We start from the raw sequence: 21,336 nt of genomic DNA, 5'->3' as shown, positions 1-21,336 counted from the left end.
AGTGAAGAAATCAGAGCACAGATTTCCTGGCGTTTATCCCGCCAAAAGCACACCTATACACAGATTGCTACCGGCGGTCACGTACATATGTGTATGTAAATGCACATACATACATATGTATGCATTGATATCCAATTGTGGCTGACTGGCACTTCCAGCTCAATGCACGTACTTTGAACACTTAGTTCGCATTTAGTCTTGTTTCCCGTCTTACCCTTTACTTTTTTTTATATTCATTCATAATTTGAGTAACTTAATCGAGATCATTGACCGACACTGAAAACACTAACACATTTCCCGACAGAAAACCGCCAACAGCTGATCGGCTGCATATGCTTAACCCTTAGTGGGTGTCACGGGGAGCACGCGAGCTTTTCGATTTTATGATATGTTTGTGGAAGAGTTAGCTAACATAATTCAATATTTGGTAATGCAGTCCCTTTAAAAAGAGGTCTTGGTAGTGACCCACATGAAATTAACACCTTATATGTATACATATACCGTACATATATGTATACCGCCCACTAGTGTTTTCCAGTCCAATTCGTCATATTCTACATGTAGAACAAGAGAGATGTAGTTAGCAACAGCGACAACAATTTTGACTACTTTGGCCGTTTTTTTCCATGGCTGCGCCCCTGTGCAAAACTACCTTGTTCGAAATTTTACATTATTTGTATTATTTATGGATCAATTTTAAATAAATTGTAATTTTTGTTTGGCTCAAACGATTTGGAATTTGATGCAAATTCCGGAACGGTATTCTATAGGGTTCGTGGAGCCTGAAAATGTCATCTCTACACTAGTTTTACATGCATTCTGCTGCTCGACACCTGTTCGAAAGTTTGAGCTAAATTCTCTCCCCGAGCTCGATTGCCGAGTGCTGATAACAGCTGGGAAAAACAAACGCAACAGCGCGCGGCTCCATCATTCCACAATCCAGCGTCAGGTTCTGCACATTGGTTTTTAATCACTAACTAAAATGTCGACTATTGTGAGGAAGCTGATCAGCACCGTTAACGCCGCCAAGCCGGTCGCACCTTACAAGTGAGCAGGCCCACTGCCCTGTGCCCCGAGCAATTGCTAATTTTCCTTCTTTCTTAGTCAAGCTGTGGTGGCCGATCGCACTGTCTATGTGTCCGGCTGCCTGGGCCTGGACAAGGACTCGATGAAACTGGTCCCTGGAGGACCCACGGAGCAGACAGAGAAGGCGCTGGAGAATCTGCAGGCCATACTGCAGGCAGCCGACTCCGGCGTGGATAAGGTGATCAAGAACACAGTTTTCCTGAAAGATCTGAACGACTTTGGTGCTGTCAATGAGGTGTACAAGCGGGGTGAGTTTAGTGTATTGCGGGGTCTGGCTTTGGGTCGATGCCGCTTGATAAGGCAATCGGACCGGAGCGCCTTATCAGCGTCTATATGTTTGTTTATTCTCTGCTGTAAACCTTTACGACTACTCGCATTATTCTCATTATACTTGCTTATCTATCTCCGTAGTGTTCAATAAGGACTTTCCGGCCCGCAGCTGTTTCCAGGTGGCCAAGCTGCCGATGGACGCTCTGGTGGAGATCGAATGCATTGCACTGACCGGCCCTGTGCGCACGGAGACGGCTAAATAGCAATCAATGCCCAGTAAGCTGTGACTATGATGCAGTAAATATTCAGATACCCGGGATATTCCCGGAGGGACGGTGCTCGAAAGAGTGCCTTACTTTACTGATCGACATAATAATAATACAATCCCTGAATACTGAATACTGCTCTGAAAGGCTTTTAAATGAGAAGTAAAGGTGGTTCTGCTGGGAAGGCAGTGCAGGATAACGATTTGTGGCGCACGTTATGTAAACATACAGCGTGCAACACACTTTGCATTTAAACCTTATATAGTTTACAATTTAGCGTGCGGCAATTTATCTTTGTTGTTGCTGCTGTTTGTGCTGTTGCTGCTGTGCGCCTTTTGTATTATATTTCATCAAATATTGCTGCATAAATCATTGGCAACGCAACCGCAACAACTGCGGCAGCGGCAGCGGCAAGAGGGTAATCCCAAACAGCACGTTGCTAACGGTAGCCCGCTTAGACAAAGCGTTTATTTCACATTCAAATTTAAAAGTTATTCATAATGCCGACATCGAGGAGCAGTGGCTGTGGCTGTGGCTGTGCCAGTGCCTGTTGCTGTTGCTGTTGCAGAGTGGCTGTGCTCCATATTGATGCGGCTGCATTTCAGGCAATGAATGCCTTTTACGGCCCCGACTCCCGGACTCGTGTTTTGTGTGCATTTGTTTTGATTTTTATTCAAATTTCAGGGAATTTGTCTGCACTCGATGCTTGTTAGATGATTTATTGTCCTTGTTGCCGCGAGTGCGCCTGGTGTGAATATGAGTGGTAGCGATGGTGCACGATTATCGCTGGAGACCGACAGACCGACCGACGGACCGACCACTATTGGAGACACAGCCACTCACATACTCACACACTCGCCGCTGCTTAGGAGTAGTTTCTGTTGCACCCGCGGTGCGGCAACATTCATGTTGAAGTGCCTGCCTGAAGTGTAATAAATGCGAGGCTCATCACAATCGTGTACGATGTACATATGTATGTGTATACATAATATAATAATAACTATTGTACGAAACGCATAAATTGATGGGGCCACTCCCCCCTGCGGGGGGTAGGGCAGACGAACACCTACGCAGAATGCCGAGGCAGAGGCGAACATGAAGTGCGACTAATTAATTTCGACGCACAACGAACGGCAAATGCGACAAATGAAGCAAAAAGGCACAGCAATGCCACGGGCCACAGGCCACAGCGACAGCCAGGCTGACAGCAACAGGCTGCCACACTGCCACATTGCCACATTGCGGCGCGGTGAAAGTGCGCATAATTTACACGCACGGGCCAAAGGCGGGCTTGGAGCTTGGAGCCTGGAGCCTCCAGGAGTCTGGAGTCTGGCACGGGCCTTGGCCTGGTGCTTGGTCGGAGAATTTATTTACAAATTAAACTCACAATTTTGTTGTAAATTTTTGGCAATTTGCTTATCAGCAAAGCCCTGCCAGCCAGTGCGCCGTATCGCTGGCCAATTAAGAAAGCCACATGCGGCAGCCAGACCTGGATATCCATTTACAACAGTTGCTTGCCCCAGCAGCTTCAAGTTGTCATAATTAAAATATTATTCTGCCGGGAGACCTTGCCGAAGGGTAATTAGTTGTTAAGCGGAGCTTTCACTTGCTCTGGCTCTGCCAAGCTCTGGCTTGCCAAAACGTTGTAACACTTTTCAGTTTCAGTTTAGTTTCAAGATTAAATCTTCCATAATCTAGATCTTTAAGATAAATAATTCATTCATTTTTGATTGACTTAAGGTCGATACATTTTGAAACCAATAAAATATATATATATATAAAATGTTTATGATGGAGAATAAATAAATAGTTTAGATTTTAAATTGCGCGCATTATTTACATTTTCATATCATGTATTCTACATCTACTTGACATGAGTGACATAATACATATCCCCGGCCACTTCTTGAACTAATTTGATTGCATACATTAAAAAGATCGCTGCTGTGGATAAAGGTCCTCAGAAAAAGTAGTACATACTTACAATGTCAAGTGTTTGTTATTGTTTTATTTTGTTCTAATAAAATAACCGTGTTGAGAATAAAAAATACATTTCGGTAGAAAGGTAAGTTTTGCTGCTGCGCTGCCATATGATATACAACACTGCAATCTAGTCAAGAGCTGTTTAGTCACGTCCGTTAAATGTTCAGTTATGTGATTGTGACCCGAATTTAATAGCTTTAACATGAACTAAGAGAATAAGGACCCTGAAGCGTTTTTGGCTGAATTTTGAAAATTTATTTTCGCAATGCGCATTGCCTTGACCCGTTTGAAATACTTGTGACCAGTAACAGGTTCGCAAATATCGTCCATCTCTATTACAAAATGAATGCAATTGCAATGCAAAGTCACTAACCATACAGTATGGTTAGTGGCAAAGTGCATCAGGATGACCATTTATAGTATATTAAATAATTATCAGTATATTTTTACGTCGACATTGAGTTGAAGCACTAATCATACAGAATATGTATACTGTATGGTTAGTGATCCTGGTCAATCAATTACATTCAAATAAAGGCGCGGAGCTCTACATCCAATCAATAGTATAGTGGGGATTTCCTCTTACGTTTTCTCAAGTTTTATACCAATGGGTACTTTCAGCTGCTTGTATTAGCTAGCAGGATGTTATAGAATTCAAGATATGTTTGTCATCACTCCAATTTTGTAAGGCTTTCTCAACGAAGTATTGCAGTTAATAGTTAATACTTACAAAGAGCTAGCCGAGATCACGATATATGTATACAGAACGCAAATCAAATGCATGAATATGTAAAAACATGTCAATCCATGTAAAAGACCTCAATTACGTTTCAAATTAACGAAATAGGGTATACAAATGTCCATATACTGGTTGAAAAGCAACAAGTCATCAAACACCAGTAACATGTAAGAACTGACGTGACATCCATATTCACTACGTTACATTTCATACTCCATTTACGTTTTCTGTTTTGACCTCTTTTGTCTAAACTTTATTTTAGGCACAATCAAATTAAATGGAGCAAATTAAAATTAGCCAATTTTGTAGAAAATTTAGTCATCAATGGGATAAAATTATGTGCATAGGGCTGAGGGTCCTATCTTGCTAGTAATCCTAAACCAAATATCAAAATGACCGAGTATTATTTCTGATCATGGACTGTAAAGATTAGTCCCTTGTCCCCCAGTGGTTACTAAAATACTTTTCCCAAAAATAAAGAATCACGAAAAATGTTAGCGCAGTTGAGATGATCTTGATTGTGATCTGTTTAATTATGCAAATATAAAGGATAGCATAGGCAAACAAGAAAAATTACTATCATTTGTATTAGTATTATTTTTCGCGGTTTAACTCAAGTTGTTATGCTGTTTAAATATATGGGGTCTAAGTGGGCTAAGTTCGTTCTTACATCGGTATATTTACGGTATATTTTGAAAAAGAGACGGTATATTTCGGTATATTTCCGAGGGTCAGACGGTATATTTAACAAAATATCAATAATATCAACTGTGGACGCAATAAACAACGTTAAATAGGCAAATCAACTAAAAAAATTCAAATTTATTGTGAGCAAGTGAAAAAAGTTAAAAAAAAAAGTTATATTCGAGGGAACAACAAAGGGAACGCCGCTTAGAAAGCAGAGGTACAACAACACCTACACACACGTACGAACACGGTCGGAGAGAGAAACAGCACTCTCACGCACTGACACACACTTGGCCAGTATTTTCCATGACAAAGTAAAATAGAAAATAAAAACTATAGAAGGCACAGAAGTAAAGTTAGTGAAAATTCCGAAGGACTTTCGTTTGCATATAGTGTTTCGTTTAAGGTTGTGTTTTATGCTTGCACCGCGAGTGCCATTGCTGGGACTCCATTTTCAGCTGCCTGCATTGCACGCACATACATAACAATTATTTGTCGCCGTGTGAGTTTTTCTGTGTCTTCTTCGTTTCGCTTCGTTTCTGCCGCTGTTCGGGGAGCGATCCATAAGACACAAGACAAGGGATATATGGGGGATAGTGAATACATCGATATGCTGCAACAAAGGAAGTGCAGCCGCTGATTGCGATCCGCTGGGGAGCGGACCGTCGGACTTGGATTGTATTGCGGGGACGCGAGCATCCGGAAGGAAAATGTATTGCAAATCCGTCGCCGCCGCATTCGAGCAGTGACACCCTAACATTTTGGGCGGAATGTTGAAGTGAACTCACGGTAGATACACTTCGTACCCTCCGGTCGTTAGTAGCTCTTGTGGGTTTCCTAATATGCGCCTTACATCGCTGAATACTTATGTGTTTAACCCTTAGAAATATTTTAAGCATTTTTGTGGCTGAGCCCGCAGGTATTAACTTGTGATTACGTTTCGCCCATAGAAATTCAAAAGATTGTCCAACGATTTACGAGATCGACGTCTGAATAGAAGCCGCCTATATCGACGCATCTGTCAACGCCCGCCCACCCCCGCGTCCGTTGATTGGGGGAGCGCCGAGCGTACAGAGCTACTGCAGCCGCTCACCTGCTCCGGAGACCGGACTACAGAAAAAGTGGAGGAGCAGTGTCGCCGCCTACAAATCATGAATCTTAGGGGAAATCCTCCAAAGAAGGAGGGAAAAATGCGCATACGCGCCTTTCCGGTAAGTCAAAAACGAAACAGAACCAAAACCCTATTTCCTGGGAGTATATTCGCGGACCTCCTTGCTTGAGATCGACCCAAACAGCTGATCAGTTTGGCATGAACAGGCAACAATTGCTCGATAAGATAGTACGTTCCCCAAAATCGCAGAACCTCAGCAGTCCGTCCGTTGCTGCCTGGACTATATCAGACTCCCAGTCCCCATAACACCAACACCTCACACCCTACACCTGCTAACAATTCCGTTCGAAATTCTGTCAGGCAAACATTAGAACAAAAAACACATTTTAGTTGTGCCTAGTGTTCCATTGTCGTTTATAGGAAAAGCTTTAGTTCCGAACAGACGCACAGCCAGATTGTGCATGAGGAGAACAGGGCGACCAGGCTAGCAAAGAACTCTGCGCGGCTCGTTAGACCATTTGGTGAATGTTGAAGAAGCCGTCATCATTAGGTCGACAAATAGAAGCCGCTCCCGCACGGTGCCAGCGGGCCAACAAACCCGTCGGACGCTGGCGCTGGGTGAGGAGCAACGAGGCGTCCAGCCACAGCCGCAGCGGCCAGAGCCGCACCAGCAGGACTTGGAACGGGAAAACATTGCTAGTGAGCACCACGGGACCCGTTGGCGCTACAGCTCGCGCCTGCCACAAATGCACATACGCGATCCCCGACTGCAGCCGCCGGAGCCTCTGAACAATCTTAACATTCACGGCCAATACCGCAGCCGCATTGCTGCTGGATCCAATAACTTTCCTCAATTGAATATCGGAGAAGGTGGAGGTGGAGGTGGAATCGGCCGCAATGCAGAAAGTGGGGCAGCTTCCCGAACTCATCGCTCCATTGTAGGGCACCGTCACGCTCGTGTCCATAACAGCAACCATAGTCAAAGCGTTCCTGGAATTGTAGCTGCCACGCAGCCTCAGTCTGTGCGTTTTTCGCAGCCAAGCCATCAAAGCAGAGGCAGCTCCAACCGATCTCCGACTCAGGCGCAGGCAGCACTTGTTTCGCCCTCCGAGAGTACAGGAGAGTCGCGCTTGAAGGAAATCGGACACAAGTATCCGCTCTGGCTGCCCGAGTACAAGCGAAAAGCCTTCAATGTTAGCCCATATCTCAGTAGCCGCGATAGGATTCATGGGAAAGACATATCTAATCGACTTTATCTACTTTTCAGGCCTCCATGGACGAAAAATATGTCGAGACCATTTGGGCCAGCCTAAAGAACGCCATACAGGAGATACAGAAGAAGAACAACTCGGGCTTGTCTTTCGAGCAGCTGTATCGAAATGCCTACAACATGGTGCTCCACAAGCACGGCAATCGACTCTACTACGGCCTCAGAGAAGTCGTCTCCGAGCACCTCGAACTCAAGGTGCGGCAAGAGGTGCTGGAGAACCTACACAGTAACTTCCTACCCAAGCTGAACCAAGCCTGGACAGACCACCAGACGTCAATGGTGATGATACGCGACATACTCATGTACATGGACAGGGTTTACGTGCAGCAGCGGGAAGTGGACAATGTATATAATCTGGGGTTGATTCTATTCAGAGATCAAGTGAGCAACTACATCAACTGGAAAAAGTTTCTTGTCACCGTCTTCTAAATGTGTTCGTTTTTAGGTGGTTCGCCATTCGGAAATACAGAAGGCCCTGCGCGAAAAGCTGCTCGGCATGGTGATGGAAGAGCGGCATGGCGAGGCCATCAACCACTTGGCCATTAAGAATGCCTGCACCATGCTCATCACGCTGGGAATCAACTCGCGCACTGTCTACGAGGAGGACTTTGAGAAGCCCTTCCTGGCCCAGTCGGCGGCCTTCTACAAATTTGAATCGCAAAACTTTCTTGCCGAGAACAACGCTGGCGTTTATATCAAGAAAGTAGAGGCACGCATCACCGAAGAGTCGTCGCGGGCTGCTCTTTATCTGGACAAGGATACGGAGCCACGCATTGTGAGAGTGGTGGAGGAGGAATTGATCAAGAAGCACATGAGGCCGATCGTTGAAATGGAGAACTCTGGCGTGGTGTACATGATCAAGAACTCAAAGACCGAGGACCTGGCTTGCACATATAAACTGTTTTCGCGCTTGAAGGAGGAGGGTCTCAAGGTGATAGCCGACACGATGTCGGCATATCTGCGCGAACAGGGACGCATGCTGGTTAAGGAGGAGGAAAATGGCAACACAAATCCCATAACTTTTGTGCAAAACCTCCTGGATCTCAAAGATCGTTTCGATCAGTTTCTGGTGCACTCATTTAGCAACGATCGTATTTTCAAGAACGTGATCTCGTCTGATTTCGAGCATTTCCTTAATTTGAACAACAAATCTCCCGAGTATTTGTCGCTCTTCATCGACGATAAACTGAAAAAAGGCGGAAAGGGAGTGAGTATATAAAGCAGTCTAGTTTCTCTGTTCAGCCTAATGGCCCCATTTACCTTCCACAGATGAGCGAACAGGAGATCGAATCGATCTTGGACAAGACAATGGTGCTGTTCCGGTTCCTCCTGGAGAAGGATGTCTTCGAGCGCTATTACAAGACACATCTGGCCAAGCGATTGCTGCTCAATAAATCAGTCTCAGATGATTTCGAAAAGAACATGATATCCAAACTAAAGGTTGCTACCTCTAACCACTAATCGATTCCTTTTTGTACATTAATGAATGCATATATGCTTTTCCCATATTGCAGACTGAATGCGGCTGTCAATTTACCTCAAAGCTCGAGGGTATGTTCAAGGATATGTCCGTCTCCAACACGATAATGGATGAATTCAAGAACTATGTAGTTAACAACAACCTGTCCTTGGTGGGTGTGGAGCTAACGGTACGCATACTAACCACTGGATTCTGGCCCACTCAAGTAAGTGTCTCATGTCTCATGTATCACGACTCGCCTCTCATACGATCTCCAACAGACAGCGACGCCAAACTGCAACATACCTGTAGCGCCCCGTGAGGCCTTTGAGATATTCAAGAGCTTTTATCTAAACAAGCACTCTGGACGCCAGCTGACGTTACAGCCGCAAATGGGTAAGCCCAGACTCGATGGTCATTCAACTCGATGGTGCGTAACGCTATCTTTAACCCAGGAACCTCCTACATCAATGCCGTGTTCTATGGCCGCAAAGCTGCCGACAGCGACAAGGACAAAGATGCACCCAGCTCTAGTTCAAACGGTTGTACTGTGCCCACGACAACGCGCAAGCATATTCTGCAAGTGTCCACCTACCAGGTGAGATTCAATAAACAAATAAATCGTGGCGTGTATGCCATTATTATCGCTGTCTTTTTGTTCCTGCAGATGTGTGTTTTGTTGCTGTTCAACAATCGCGATGTCCTCACCTACGATGATATCCAACAAGAGACGGACATACCCGGACGGGAGCTGGTCAGAGCCCTCCAATCCCTTTCAATGGGCAAGCCAGCGCAGCGTTTGCTTGTGCGGAATTCCAAAACGAAAACGAAGGAAATTGAGCCCACAGATGAGTTCTACGTGAACGATGCCTTTGTATCAAAGTTCCACAGGTAAGCTGGAGGCCAGAAGCAAGCCGAACAGTCCAGGATTCAGGGTACGGGGACTAACGTCTGTCATTCCAAACTACTCCTCAGAGTGAAGATACAAACAGTGGCCGCCAAGGGCGAATCAGAGCCAGAGCGCAAGGAGACGCGCGGCAAGGTGGACGAGGACCGGAAGCACGAAATCGAAGCAGCCATTGTACGCATAATGAAGGCGCGCAAGCGAATGGCTGTGAGTACATATAACCTATTGCTATTTTAAATATATATGCTAGCGCGAGCTTCTTGAATTATTTTAGCACAATTTGCTCGTTTCGGATGTGACGACGCAGCTGAAGTCGCGGTTCTTGCCCTCGCCCGTGTTCATCAAGAAGCGGATTGAAGGCCTCATCGAGCGCGAGTACCTACAGCGATCACCAGAGGACCGAAAGGTCTACATTTACTTGGCTTAGGCCGATACAGGCAGGTTCCAGATCATACTCATCATTAGATTGCAACCACTTCGGCAAACAGGCAGGCAGGCACCCAAATTACAGCTGTAATAATATTTTTGACCAAGATTACATGACTTCCCTCTATACCCGCGCCCCACAAGAGGCTTTGAAATAATCGGCCCAAATCGTTAAATTTTCTCTTTGAAACATTTTGTATGCCAGTGACATTCAAAATTGATAAGTTTACCATTGCTATTGAGGTTGAAAAGCCTCTCAGAAACCTTACGATAACCCCCAATATATTTCCGGATATTCGATAAGCATTCTTTTTTGGTCATTTCCTTTTCGCGATTAACACACGATGTATAGCAATAAGCCCGAAACTGCACACACTGCACCAGCACCCTCACACACTCCTACATAGACGCATCAACCCACAAGATCGTATCGTACGCAAAGCAACATAAGGAAGTAATGCATAATGCATAATGCAAGGCCTAGTTTTAAGCAGAAAAATGAAGAAAAGGATATGCCAGAGGAGCACTCTAAGGAAAGAAAAAGAATATTAATAATTATAAATATAGCTAAAGTAATAAATTTATAAATGAATTATTAATTATAGTGAGCGTTTGATGTACATTTCTATGTCTGCCCCAAGCAAGTAAGCAAACAAACAAAATCCCCTTCCTTGCAAATATATTCAAACAACGTTTTGAGATTCATGTGAGCAGAATGAAAAGATTTTAAAAGATTATACCTATGATACCTTTAACCATCTTTATGTTTCGAATGACTAACGAATGCCCAAAGCAAATGTATTGTACGAAGAGAAGTGATTATGATAATCTATATGAAAGTTGTTTTATCTATTAGTTGATACATACATATATATGGTTATGTGTGCTATATTCCAAGTGCATATGCAGAACTTGTGTAATTCAGAAGATTTGAATTAAGTAGGTCACGAAGGATGATACATTTTGAATGGGACAAAAACAAAACGAAAAACAATTGAACACCGAACAAACAAACGCGATCTTAAATCTGTACATACATTTTTGTTCTTCTTACGCATGAAAAATATATATATAAATAAAACGTGTATGAGCGTTAACATTTAACATTTGTTGTCTATCTTTGACTAGGCCCAGATTGGTCTTCATTTATTATTAAAGAGTTCTATAAAGTTGTACAGAAGTGTTCAATGCTAGTACAAGGATAGCCAGGATCGGATCGGTATGTGAGAAACCAGACAGTATTAAAGAAGCAGCCAGATTCCCCGGAACGGAGGGATCTACTTAACTTGATCAGAACCAATGCATACCTCAGCCGCGTTTGTTTTTTCAGCGGTTGTGTAACAAATTCAAGTCCATATTCAAATAACATATACGAATGTATCTACAGTTGCCCCACTACCACCACGCAAATAGGCTTATTCAAAGGCAAATAGTCGTCCGAATGACTTGGCAAATAAATTGGTTATCGTATAGTGCAAAGGGGGAAGATAGAAGAAGTAGCCATAGAAAAGTAACACCAGCACAAAAACCCTAGACCACCGAGCAGAAGCCGCAGTTTTGGTAAATATCAATGATTTGCATGTTCCGCCGATACACTGGAGCCAGAAACAGAAAGTTTGTTTTGCTAAGTTTTTCGGTAAACACCGAGTGGGGCTGCTCGGGCGATGATCCGAATCGATTCGATCCGACGCACTGATAAGCTGGCCGAGGAGCTACAGAGAGCGGCCAAATGAGAGCGGGGAGAGCGGAGTCGCTCACACATGGTATATCTGTGCAAGGTGCTGCGCTCCCACTCCCAATCCCGCATTGCCTTTAACTGGCGTTTGCCACTCTCTACCTCTATATGTTCTTTGCTGGTTTTTGTTGCTTTACAAAGGGTTGTAATTTCAAGAGAATGACATGTTCATACATTCATAGGTGTTTAATAGAAACATCAACCGTATTTACAAGTAGGCAAGTCTCGTTGGAGACCTTCATGGCAATGGATCACCCTGCGTAGATACACCTTGCCCCGCACTGAGACGCGCTCAATGTGCGAACTCAATCAGTCTACCTGAAATATACCTGTGTGGCGAACGCGTGTGCGGGGCATGAAATACTGGTCGCACAGAACGGCACAGCACAGCACAGCACAGCACAGCACAGCGGCAGCAAAAGGAAAACCAGAACCAGAAAAATATACTCGCGAATAAACAAAACTACTTGCTACGTCAGAAGACTGCAAACAAAAGATATGAACGCAACGCAGCCGCGTTGCCGCTGACGTCGCTGCCAAGGTTCGTCTGGGCAGCGCTCTGGCGAATCGGATACTATAGTAGTATTATTTTCAGAGCAGAGCTTTTTCTTAGCGTTTCGTTTCGTTTCGCGATTCTCTGTGCTGATTTGCGTGCGTGTGGAGTCGTGTGCTCGTAGAGCTGACCTTAGGAGCGGAAAACTGCACCTGAATCTCGCCCATCAGCAGTGCCTTGAGATTCCACTTTCCAAGTGAACGTTCGATCTCGAAACTGGAAAACCTGGCACATGTACACTTCTCCAGTTTGCGTTGAGGCCAGAACATAAAATTTTTAATTTTACTTAAAGCGGACTCGAAAATTGAGAAAAAAAGCGATGTCAAATTCGGAGACGCCCACGACCTCCGGGCAGCTTGCTCAGCAAACCGAAGAGGCTCCAGAGCTGATCACAGAAAGTGTCGGAATTCTGTCCGACGCTTTTGCGCATTACAAAAATTTCCTCCTCGAAGAGGAAGGCAAGGATCATGCCAATTGTAAGGCCTCCACCGAACCCATAGCCACGGACCACTATCGCCGGCTACTGGAGGAATCGCCTGAGGACCCAGGCGTGGCCCCCCAAATAAACCTCAAAATAAACAAAATATACCTCAATCGGCTAGAGGAGATCGACCGCCTTAACCCTAAGAGCGGATCTTCCACGGTGAGAGGCTACAAAATCCACTCCACAGACTTCCGCCCAACGCCTAACACCAATTTTTCTTGCAGTGTCTACCACTCCAGCTCCGTCTGATCACTTTTCAAGAGTGGGTGGACTACCTACTTCAAGTAAACGGAGTGATGTTCACCAACTTGTCGTCACTTGAAGAGGAGACACTCGGAAAGGTGATTCCCTGGGTAGAGTCGATCGATGGGGAGAGGCAGCAGGCGCTTTCCGAGAACCGACAGCTGCGCAAGGACCTTTGCGCAGTTATAAAGTTCGTCCAGAATGCGTTTCACCGGAATATCTGGGATACGGAACGCCTTTCATTGGAGACCCTGACTGTCCACCAGGTGCTGGGCGTATCCCGCGATCAGAGTTATCCGGAGAGCGAGAGCGTAAAGGTAAGATATAGAGTAGGTCAATTGATTCACTCACTCGGTGGGTACCGCCCCCATAGAGCGATAGCGAATGTGGCACGTTCTGCCTTCGTGGCTCCTCCAGTCCCCCATTGCTTTCATAAATTTAAGATTTCTATTGTTTTTCCAGATGGCGGAGTGCATGAAATCGCTGGTCAACGAAATGGCCGCCAAGCACGATGAAGTTTGCCATCTGAAGTCCCAGCTCAGTAGCCTCGATGAGGTGGTCCAGACGGCCAGGCAGAAGATCATCATGAAGGACCAATGCATTGCCCAGCTCAATGAGAGGGTAAGTGGAAGGGAAGGTGATCCCACGACGGGGACAGGGACTGGGACTGGGGCTGTGTTTAGGAAACCTATACATGTATGCGCACACCTACTTATGTTAATCATAGACTCGAACATTTTCTTATCAACCAATCGCCTTAATCGACAACTATGATCAGCCTGCATTTCGGTTTTAACTCAGTTCGTTTTGTTTGTTTGATACGTAGAAAAATTCATGTCACTCCTGAAACAATACATTACAACTCAATGTAAAGGAAACAGTACAACAACAGACTACAACTCAAAACAAATTAACACAAGAACAAAAAATAAATAGAAAACCAAATGAAATCAATTAATAGCTTGTTGCCATTGGCTTGTAATCAGCTGCAGGATATCACGGATCGACTTGCGTATGTGCTGAGGCCTAAGCCGTTGTCCATGACGGCGGATGAAGAAATGGCGAGGGTCGGAGATCTGGTGGCTTCTTGCTTTCTGAATACGCTCGCTGTGAAAGATGAGCAGGAGTGCCAAATTCTGAAGGTACTTGATGCGGAACTCAACGCTCTGCTGGAGATGAATAGTAGGCAAGAGATCCAGTCCACGGAGGCCTGCCGGAATCGTCTTTACAAATTGTTCAAGAACTTTGTAAGGAATCTCCCACAATTTGTAACTCCAATTGCTCCTTCACTCTTTTTTTTCAGAGCCAAGAACTCGTTGACGAAACTACCAAGCTGGAAAATGCTCGAAGTCACATGAACGCTCTCCGAAACAAATCGAACAACCACGGCTCTCAACCCAACAGCACTCCGATCAATGCGGTTTGCTCGGAACCGGACGGAAAGGCCGTTGAGGCTTTGCGATCTCAGCTGCAGGCCCTCACCAATACCCACAAGGAAGTGCAAAGCAACTACCTTCGTCAGCTAAACGAAAACAGCGGTGGGTATCTTTGATCTCTGATCAATGGCTCTCTCTCCCTGAAGATTGCCTTGTTTCCACATTTCAGATTTACATTCAAGGCTTGCGTCGGAAAGTATGGTAAACACTAGGAATGCAGAAGTTCTCAAGGGTATAGCTGATAAACTTATCGAGATGGTGAGTTGATACTAACATCTGTTAGTAAAACTATAAGTATATGGGCATTTCCATGATGCTAGTACAACCTAGATAGCCCTCTAATTGGTGCTATGGTTGATTTTGCGCCATTTTTCGTTTTCAAGATAATTGCAAAAGATCAAGATTTTCGCAGGGCACAAAACGAGAAGTGGTTTTCACCGCCCAAAATGCAAAACTACTATATTAAACCATTTTTTTTTTTAATTTTTGATGAAATAACCGAACTCAAAAATCATCATTCTTATAGGAGATAATAATAAAGGAATCTGTTACTAAAAGTAATCAAAAAATCCCAGAAAAATGAATAATAGCTGATTTTAAATAGGATATCACATCAAATATTAATAAAATGATATATGTATTGGTTTAATTAGTTAACTTTCAATAGAAAAGTTAGTTTTTATTGAGGTTTTATCAAAAGATTCTATTGTAGATTTCAAGTGTGGTCCGAGCTTTAAAAATTCCACGAAGACCGGGAGATTTTTGGGACAATAAATATATAGTATTGATTCCTGTGCTGAATAAAACTGTTCTGAATAAATTCCTTCCTTCTGTTCAGGGCTTTGAAGGCTTCACGTACGAGGAAATATATAAAACAGACTCAACGGGAAACCCGTTCTGCGCTGTCATTAATAAATTATACGTAGACAATCGGGAAAACGTCATTTCGGTGAGTATTAGACAATAGTCATTTATTGTTATTAACATGTCACATAAAATTCAGCAAAGCGACACAAAAACTCCACCCCATACAACAGGGTCCGCCAAAGACAAACCTGCAGCTATAACAAAATCGAAACAATCATCGAGACCCATATCGAATGCTTCGATGAAGCCACCAACAAAGTCCAGAAGCTCCAAGTAACTGGGTCCCGTCCTCCTCGTTGACCCATCGAAACAGTTAGCTTAAGCCTAGATAAATGAGTAGAGGTTAAGTTGCGATAACAGTTTTCGTTACTCGCGTAGTTCAAGTACAAGTTTTAAGTGTATTCATCGAGGAAACGAAACGGTTCTTCCCGCCAAAAGGCAAAAGGGATTGACTTGTAAAATATACCCATAAGTAAGGTCTTGTTTATCTGATGTATGTACTGTACGTGTACACAATTGTGTCGTCCTATTGGGGGAGTGAGCCCAAAAGTAACTTTTCGAATGGGCCGAAAAAAGGAGAAGCAGGGAGGGCTTATCATGCTGCTCGTATCACTGCAATCCGAGGCCAAAATACATATATATACGATTACTATGTGGTAAATGACATTCCCGTTCGAGTTCGAGTTTCAGCCACAGCCAGAGACCCTGTGTGCACCTAGCACTCCACTCCTCCCTAGCACTCGTGTTCGAGCCTGTATCCAGGCTGGAATGACGAACAGTGTACATACAATACTTGCCATTCGAGTCGTCTGATTTATTTACCCATATATTTTGTACGAGCCAAAAGTAAAAGATTTCATTTCACGGCCCCCCGCGTTGCTGTCTACATGCGACAAATACAAATCGCTCGCGAATGTGTTTATTGAGGAAACTCCACTATATGTAAGTTCATCTGGAATTGCCCTCGCCCCCTTCCCCCTTCCTGTTCCTTTTCCTTCGTCTTTTCCGTCCCCAACTGGGGAATCGGAAATAGGTTTCGTGTTATTTATTTACCCACAATCGACACGCGAGGCAGGCGAACAGTGATATGCATATCGATGAGTGGAGGGAAGACTAAGGCCTAGAGGTGCTCGTGAAGCCCGTGAGCACGAGCCTCACGGCACCACACTAAATCCGTCCGAAACATTTGTTCCATTTTAGAGATAAGACCTGAAAGATGTCTAAGCAATGACTAAAACACGAAAGTCTATCCTCCGCATCCCCACTATGGATCATCCATTAAGGGATGAACTTCCGAACTTCCGATGACTCCTTCCTGTAAGTCCCTCTTCACGTGATCATCTCTATCATAGTCAGCCAGGGCAAAATAAACACTGCTCCGGAAACAGTCGAGGAGTCGTCGGCACTTGGAAGCGCAGTCCACATCAGAATCCCGTCATCCGTCGTCGGTTGCTGTTTATTCGGATTCGGGTGAAACAAAGCCACGGAAGGCACAGGACTCTGGTCCAATACGAAGCCTGTGAACATCATACACCCGCGCCGCTAGACTACCACGTAAAACAGACAATTTACGAGCCTTAATTAGTCACTCTCGCCCTCGCCCTCACCCTCGCTGTGCCCCACCCACCCACAAAAAGTTGTATTGAAGTTTCCCGGTGGCAATGCGCGCGAAAATGAAAGACGCGAAGTGTTTCGGCCTGGTCTGGTGGCGGGGAGAGCGTGCAATTAGCCAAAGAGTTTGACAGCCGCGCGGTGATACGTCGGAAAAAGTTGGCCCAAACTGTAAATTGTTTTTGAGTGGCGGCAAGCACGGACAGGGGGTGGCAAAAACTGTAAATGTGCAAGCTAAGGCAGCGAAAGGTGCTGGCAAAATAGTTTCAAAACTACTTGCATATTTAGCGGATTTCCCTTCACTTGTAGGACAACTTTTGATGGCTACAGATACAGAGGGAACTGCAACCCTCTGACATGAAGTCTCCAACAAATCATAACAATTCATTGCCCCCAAGCCAAGGCAAGCCAAGACAATCCTAGCCGGGCCAAGTCATTCGTCTTAATCGATTTTCACATACCTATAGCCTATCATATTCAGCAGGATCGCTCGCAACGGCTCCTGGTTACTGGCTGCTCCCTCGCCTCCTACTCCACTATAATATGCCTTTAAAAGTGTTTTAAGTACGCGTAGCCACGCTTCCCCTGCGCCAATCCAATCCAAGCAGACGGACTGACTGACTGACGTCTCAGTTCACTCGTACCCGAGTATGTAATTCCGTGGCAGCCCTGGCTGCCCTGGCACCCGTGGCAGCTTTATTTTCAAATCGTGTCAAACAGTAGGGCCAGGCCAGGCCAGGCCAGGCGATGACAGGGGAATAAGTATAATAATGTCTATAAAACTACAGACAACCTTCGAGGGGGACTCCCGACTCTCCACTTCTGACTCCGACTGCCGAAGTGCCAAAGAAACAGAACTTTGAAACCGGATACCTTGCCACCTACGGCGCTACGGCACTACGGAGCTTTAGAGTGTGAGTGGGCCGAGGGAGGAGGGCAGGGTCAATCAATTCGATTTGGTTTTATTTTCGTGACAAAGTTTTAATAGCAATATTATTGAAATGAAATGAAACGGTAATGAAGCCGAAATTCGTCTCGGAGACGAGTATGTACGAGTATTTTTGGGTCTGTGCAATATGAAACTGACACGACACGAAAGGTGCACCACTCACACGACGCCAGAAACAATTTAAAGTCAGCTCTGTCCCAGAGCTTTGAGCCCTCTAGCAACCCGTAGACAACGTTGTCTGAGAGCTCGGACAGTACATGTTCCGTATTCCGTCTCCGGGAATAGGATAATTAGTTACAGATTTGGGAGAGTATTTTGAGCATTGCCATGGTAAGACCTAGCACGTTGGCTCCTATCCCAGTTTCCATTTCCACCTGTTATGTACTCTAGACCGACGAGGCGGCGGACTGTCCTCATCGACAGGAGCTTGAGCACACCCTACTCCACTGCCAAACCCAATCGGAGATCTTGCAGGCCACGCGGGACAACTACCTGAGCATTATCGATGAGTTCAAGCGGGACCTTGAGGAGCTGACCGAGCAAGTGGAGCAGCAGCAGCACCCGGAATTAGAGCAGTGCTCGGAATCGGACTTGGAGCTCGAGGAACCATCCCGGATCAACCTCAACAGCGCACTAGAGATACAAGTTGGCCTCAAACACACACAGACACAATAGCCCCAGACTCATTGACTGCATGGTTAACCCCCTTCACTTTCTTTAATCTCTGCCCCTATCCCGTTCCATCACAGAACCAGCATTTGATCGAAGTGATAAGTGGGCTGCAAGAAACGCTAAGACATCGCGATGGGGAAGTGTCCCAGCTGCAGAAAATGATCCAAAGCTACTCCGATTTCAGCAGGAACCAGAGACTCAACGATGAGATCGACCGCCTCAAGGAGGCCCTAAGTTAGTTTCGATGAAGTGGAAATGAGTAGTAGGAGTAGGGAGAATTAATACCTTTCACCCCAGGTGCACAGAATCAAAAGATTCGTGAGATGGCGTCCTTGCTGAAGAACAATGAAGATCAGTGCGAAAATCTCAAGACGACCTACGACGATCAGTGCAAGGAGCTGAAGAAGTCCAAAAAGCGCCAGCAGAGCCTAGAGGAATCTGCCTGTAAGGTGGAATCCGAGCTAAAATCGGTGATAATAGAGGTAGGAGACCGATTCTTAAAATCCATCGGAAATATCCCCACTAATAATCCCTACCTTTCCCAGCGCGATCTGTTGCGGGAAGAGGTCCAGGCTCTAAGAGAGAAGGATGCCAAAGCCACCGGACGCGAGCGGGCGTTCTGCGACCAGCTGAAGATCAGCGAAAAGGAGCTGAACAATTCGCGGCGGGTTATACAAAGCCTGCAGGATCAAGAGAAACAATGGAAGCAACAACACCGAGAGACCGTCAAGCAGTTGGATGCAGCGAATGCCACCATGGAGCAGAAGCTTCGGGAATGCGAGTGCGAACAGAAGAAGATACGGGGCAAGCTAAAGTAGGTATGCCGTATGAATGGATGTACATCAATCTAAGAGCAGATTCCGTGTGGAATGACAGGCAGCAGGAGGAAGTAAACGAGCAGCAGGAGGGGATAATCAGTTCGTTTAGGCAGTGGAAGGATGCACAGATTAGGGTGGACGAGGCAAAGCGGCAGTGCGAACAGCGGGCAGAGGAGCAGATCAGAATGCTCATGGAGGAGTACCGGACGCTGGTCCTTGATTACAGGTCCCTGCACCGGGACCATTCCCTACTTGAAGCCGAGATACTACGCGTCAAGAAAGCCGTCCACCGAACCACATCCCCTTCGACGAAGCCGGACTGTGCCCGGGTCCCCCCGCATATCGGCGATGATGTGAGTGATGAGTGTTGGCTCAATTCAGGCCGAATACCCTGACTTGACCTACCTGTCACTAATTAATTTCTTCACATTGAACAATACAGCAAATGACCAACCGTATGCGCATCCTGGCCAATACATCACAGCGCCTTTCTATCCACTCTCAAATGCTCAATGACCATTCAGTGCCTCAAGAACAGGCTCGTTTGCGAAAAGCTAGCCAGAAGGAACAGGAGCGGGCGGCAGCGCTGTCGAGTCAAGAAAATTCATCCCCGTCAAGGAACTCATAGTCCTCGGATAGCCCATTGTTCGAAGAGCAGTCCATTTAAATTTCATTTAACTAAAACCCATTTACCATTCGGCCAACACATTTACAATAAATTTAAGTGTAATCGAAATTAAATAAACTGAGTGCTGGTGTAGAACTATTTTCCCTACCCGCTACCGATAAAGGCTGCTTACTGACGCGCCTCCTCCTGCATCAGCTTTTCCCGCTCGCCTATCGCCAACAGAGACATCTTTATCTGGGTCCGCTTCTTGATGCTCTCATCGCGCAGGACATCCGCCTCCTTGGTGAGTATCTTGATCCGCACATCGCTGAAGCGCTCCGCCTCCGCCATGCTCATTTCCAGGAACACGTCCTTGCCCACGTTAACCAGGATCTTGTCCATTTGCGACACGCGCGCTTGCATGAACACGTTGCTGCCGATGTTCACTTGGGTCTTGTAACCTTCCGGCAGGTGGGCGTCGAATGTCTGCAGGGTGTTCTTCAGCTGGACATACTCCATGATCTCTTGGTTGTATTGCCCGATCCAGTTCTCCAGTTCCCTGAGGTCCCGTTTTAGGACTTCGTTGATGAACTCTTCGATCTGCGTAATGCGCGCTTGATGTGTGTCGGGCTGGGGGCCACTGCAAACGTGATATTTGTATTCTCCTCTTGTGGCGTGTGCTGACATGCTTACCGTTGAATGCGCTCGTAGGCGACACCTGTGGAATTTTCATACATTTTCGCAGATGTTTGTTTGTTTTTGTTTGAAATAGTGATGTAAAAAAACATCGATGCATCGAGCATCGAGCATCGATGTTTTTTTGCCGATGTTTACCGATGTTTTAATGTACCGATGTACAGTGTGACCCTCAGAAATATACCAAAATATACCGTCTCATTTTCAAATTATACTGACCATTTTATATATTTTTCGTTGTTGATTTTAAGTGGAAATGCAGAATCATCACCATATTTTGATCCAAGTAAAGTGATTAAATACCGATTCATAAACTATTCAAAGGGAGCGAAAAAAGAGAAACCCGATTTTAAGAGAGAAAATAGAGTTACCGTTCCGAAGAAATCAGTTCGGCCATCGATACTATCGATTGAACGCGAGTGGTGCGAGAAATTGTTTGAAAATGAATGAGCGAAAAGGAT

General features: G+C 45.3%; 4 protein-coding genes across 12 annotated transcripts; 3 read left to right on the top strand and 1 right to left on the bottom strand.

The window, feature by feature from the left end:
* Positions 1–888: 888 nt before the first annotated feature.
* Positions 889–1,755, top strand: UK114 (reactive intermediate imine deaminase A homolog UK114). Its single transcript, XM_001355989.4, has 3 exons — positions 889–1,047; positions 1,105–1,334; positions 1,498–1,755. Exons 1-3 carry the CDS (start codon positions 983–985, stop codon positions 1,617–1,619), a joined length of 417 nt encoding a protein of 138 aa, XP_001356025.3. The 5' UTR covers positions 889–982; the 3' UTR covers positions 1,620–1,755.
* Positions 1,756–5,052: 3,297 nt separating this feature from the next.
* Cul3 (cullin 3) lies at positions 5,053–10,803 on the top strand. 3 transcript variants are annotated; one of them, XM_015181150.2, is made up of 11 exons: positions 5,053–5,248; positions 5,982–6,242; positions 7,410–7,793; positions 7,858–8,619; positions 8,682–8,852; positions 8,927–9,097; positions 9,153–9,267; positions 9,327–9,469; positions 9,539–9,762; positions 9,847–9,985; positions 10,053–10,803. In XM_015181150.2, the coding sequence occupies exons 2-11, from the start codon at positions 6,183–6,185 to the stop codon at positions 10,203–10,205; spliced, it is 2,322 nt and encodes a 773-aa protein (XP_015036636.2). In that variant the 5' UTR covers positions 5,053–5,248; positions 5,982–6,182; the 3' UTR covers positions 10,206–10,803. The 3 variants fall into 3 exon arrangements, with proteins under 3 accessions (XP_015036636.2, XP_015036635.2, XP_001356026.4); XM_015181149.2 differs by lacking the exon at positions 5,053–5,248 and adding an exon at positions 5,420–5,533; XM_001355990.4 differs by lacking the exons at positions 5,053–5,248; positions 5,982–6,242 and adding an exon at positions 6,457–7,335.
* Positions 10,804–12,544: 1,741 nt separating this feature from the next.
* yuri (yuri gagarin) lies at positions 12,545–20,335 on the top strand. Of its 7 annotated transcripts, none has more exons than XM_015181157.2 (12): positions 12,556–13,135; positions 13,201–13,548; positions 13,682–13,840; positions 14,206–14,466; positions 14,523–14,757; positions 14,825–14,913; positions 15,494–15,604; positions 18,832–18,988; positions 19,052–19,236; positions 19,300–19,568; positions 19,631–19,925; positions 20,015–20,335. In XM_015181157.2, exons 1-12 carry the CDS (start codon positions 12,812–12,814, stop codon positions 20,198–20,200), a joined length of 2,619 nt encoding a protein of 872 aa, XP_015036643.2. In that variant the 5' UTR covers positions 12,556–12,811; the 3' UTR covers positions 20,201–20,335. The 7 variants fall into 7 exon arrangements, with proteins under 7 accessions (XP_015036644.2, XP_015036639.1, XP_015036637.2 ...); XM_001355991.4 differs by having other exon boundaries at positions 12,558–13,135; positions 13,201–13,536; XM_015181151.2 differs by lacking the exon at positions 14,206–14,466 and having other exon boundaries at positions 12,552–13,135.
* Positions 20,241–21,008, bottom strand: Uxt (Uxt prefoldin-like subunit). The gene is made up of 2 exons (XM_001355992.4): positions 20,873–21,008; positions 20,241–20,819 (listed from the first exon to the last, which is right to left on the bottom strand). Exons 1-2 carry the CDS (start codon positions 20,980–20,982, stop codon positions 20,369–20,371), a joined length of 561 nt encoding a protein of 186 aa, XP_001356028.3. The 5' UTR covers positions 20,983–21,008; the 3' UTR covers positions 20,241–20,368.
* Between the last annotated feature and the right edge of the window lie 328 nt (positions 21,009–21,336).

The sequence above is a fragment of the Drosophila pseudoobscura genome, chromosome 4, assembly GCF_009870125.1.
Source record: "Drosophila pseudoobscura strain MV-25-SWS-2005 chromosome 4, UCI_Dpse_MV25, whole genome shotgun sequence".
In the NCBI taxonomy this organism is placed as follows: domain Eukaryota; kingdom Metazoa; phylum Arthropoda; class Insecta; order Diptera; family Drosophilidae; genus Drosophila; species Drosophila pseudoobscura.
The sequence above is the reverse complement of the archived record's forward strand: the minus strand, read 5'-3'. Positions and strand labels throughout refer to the sequence as shown.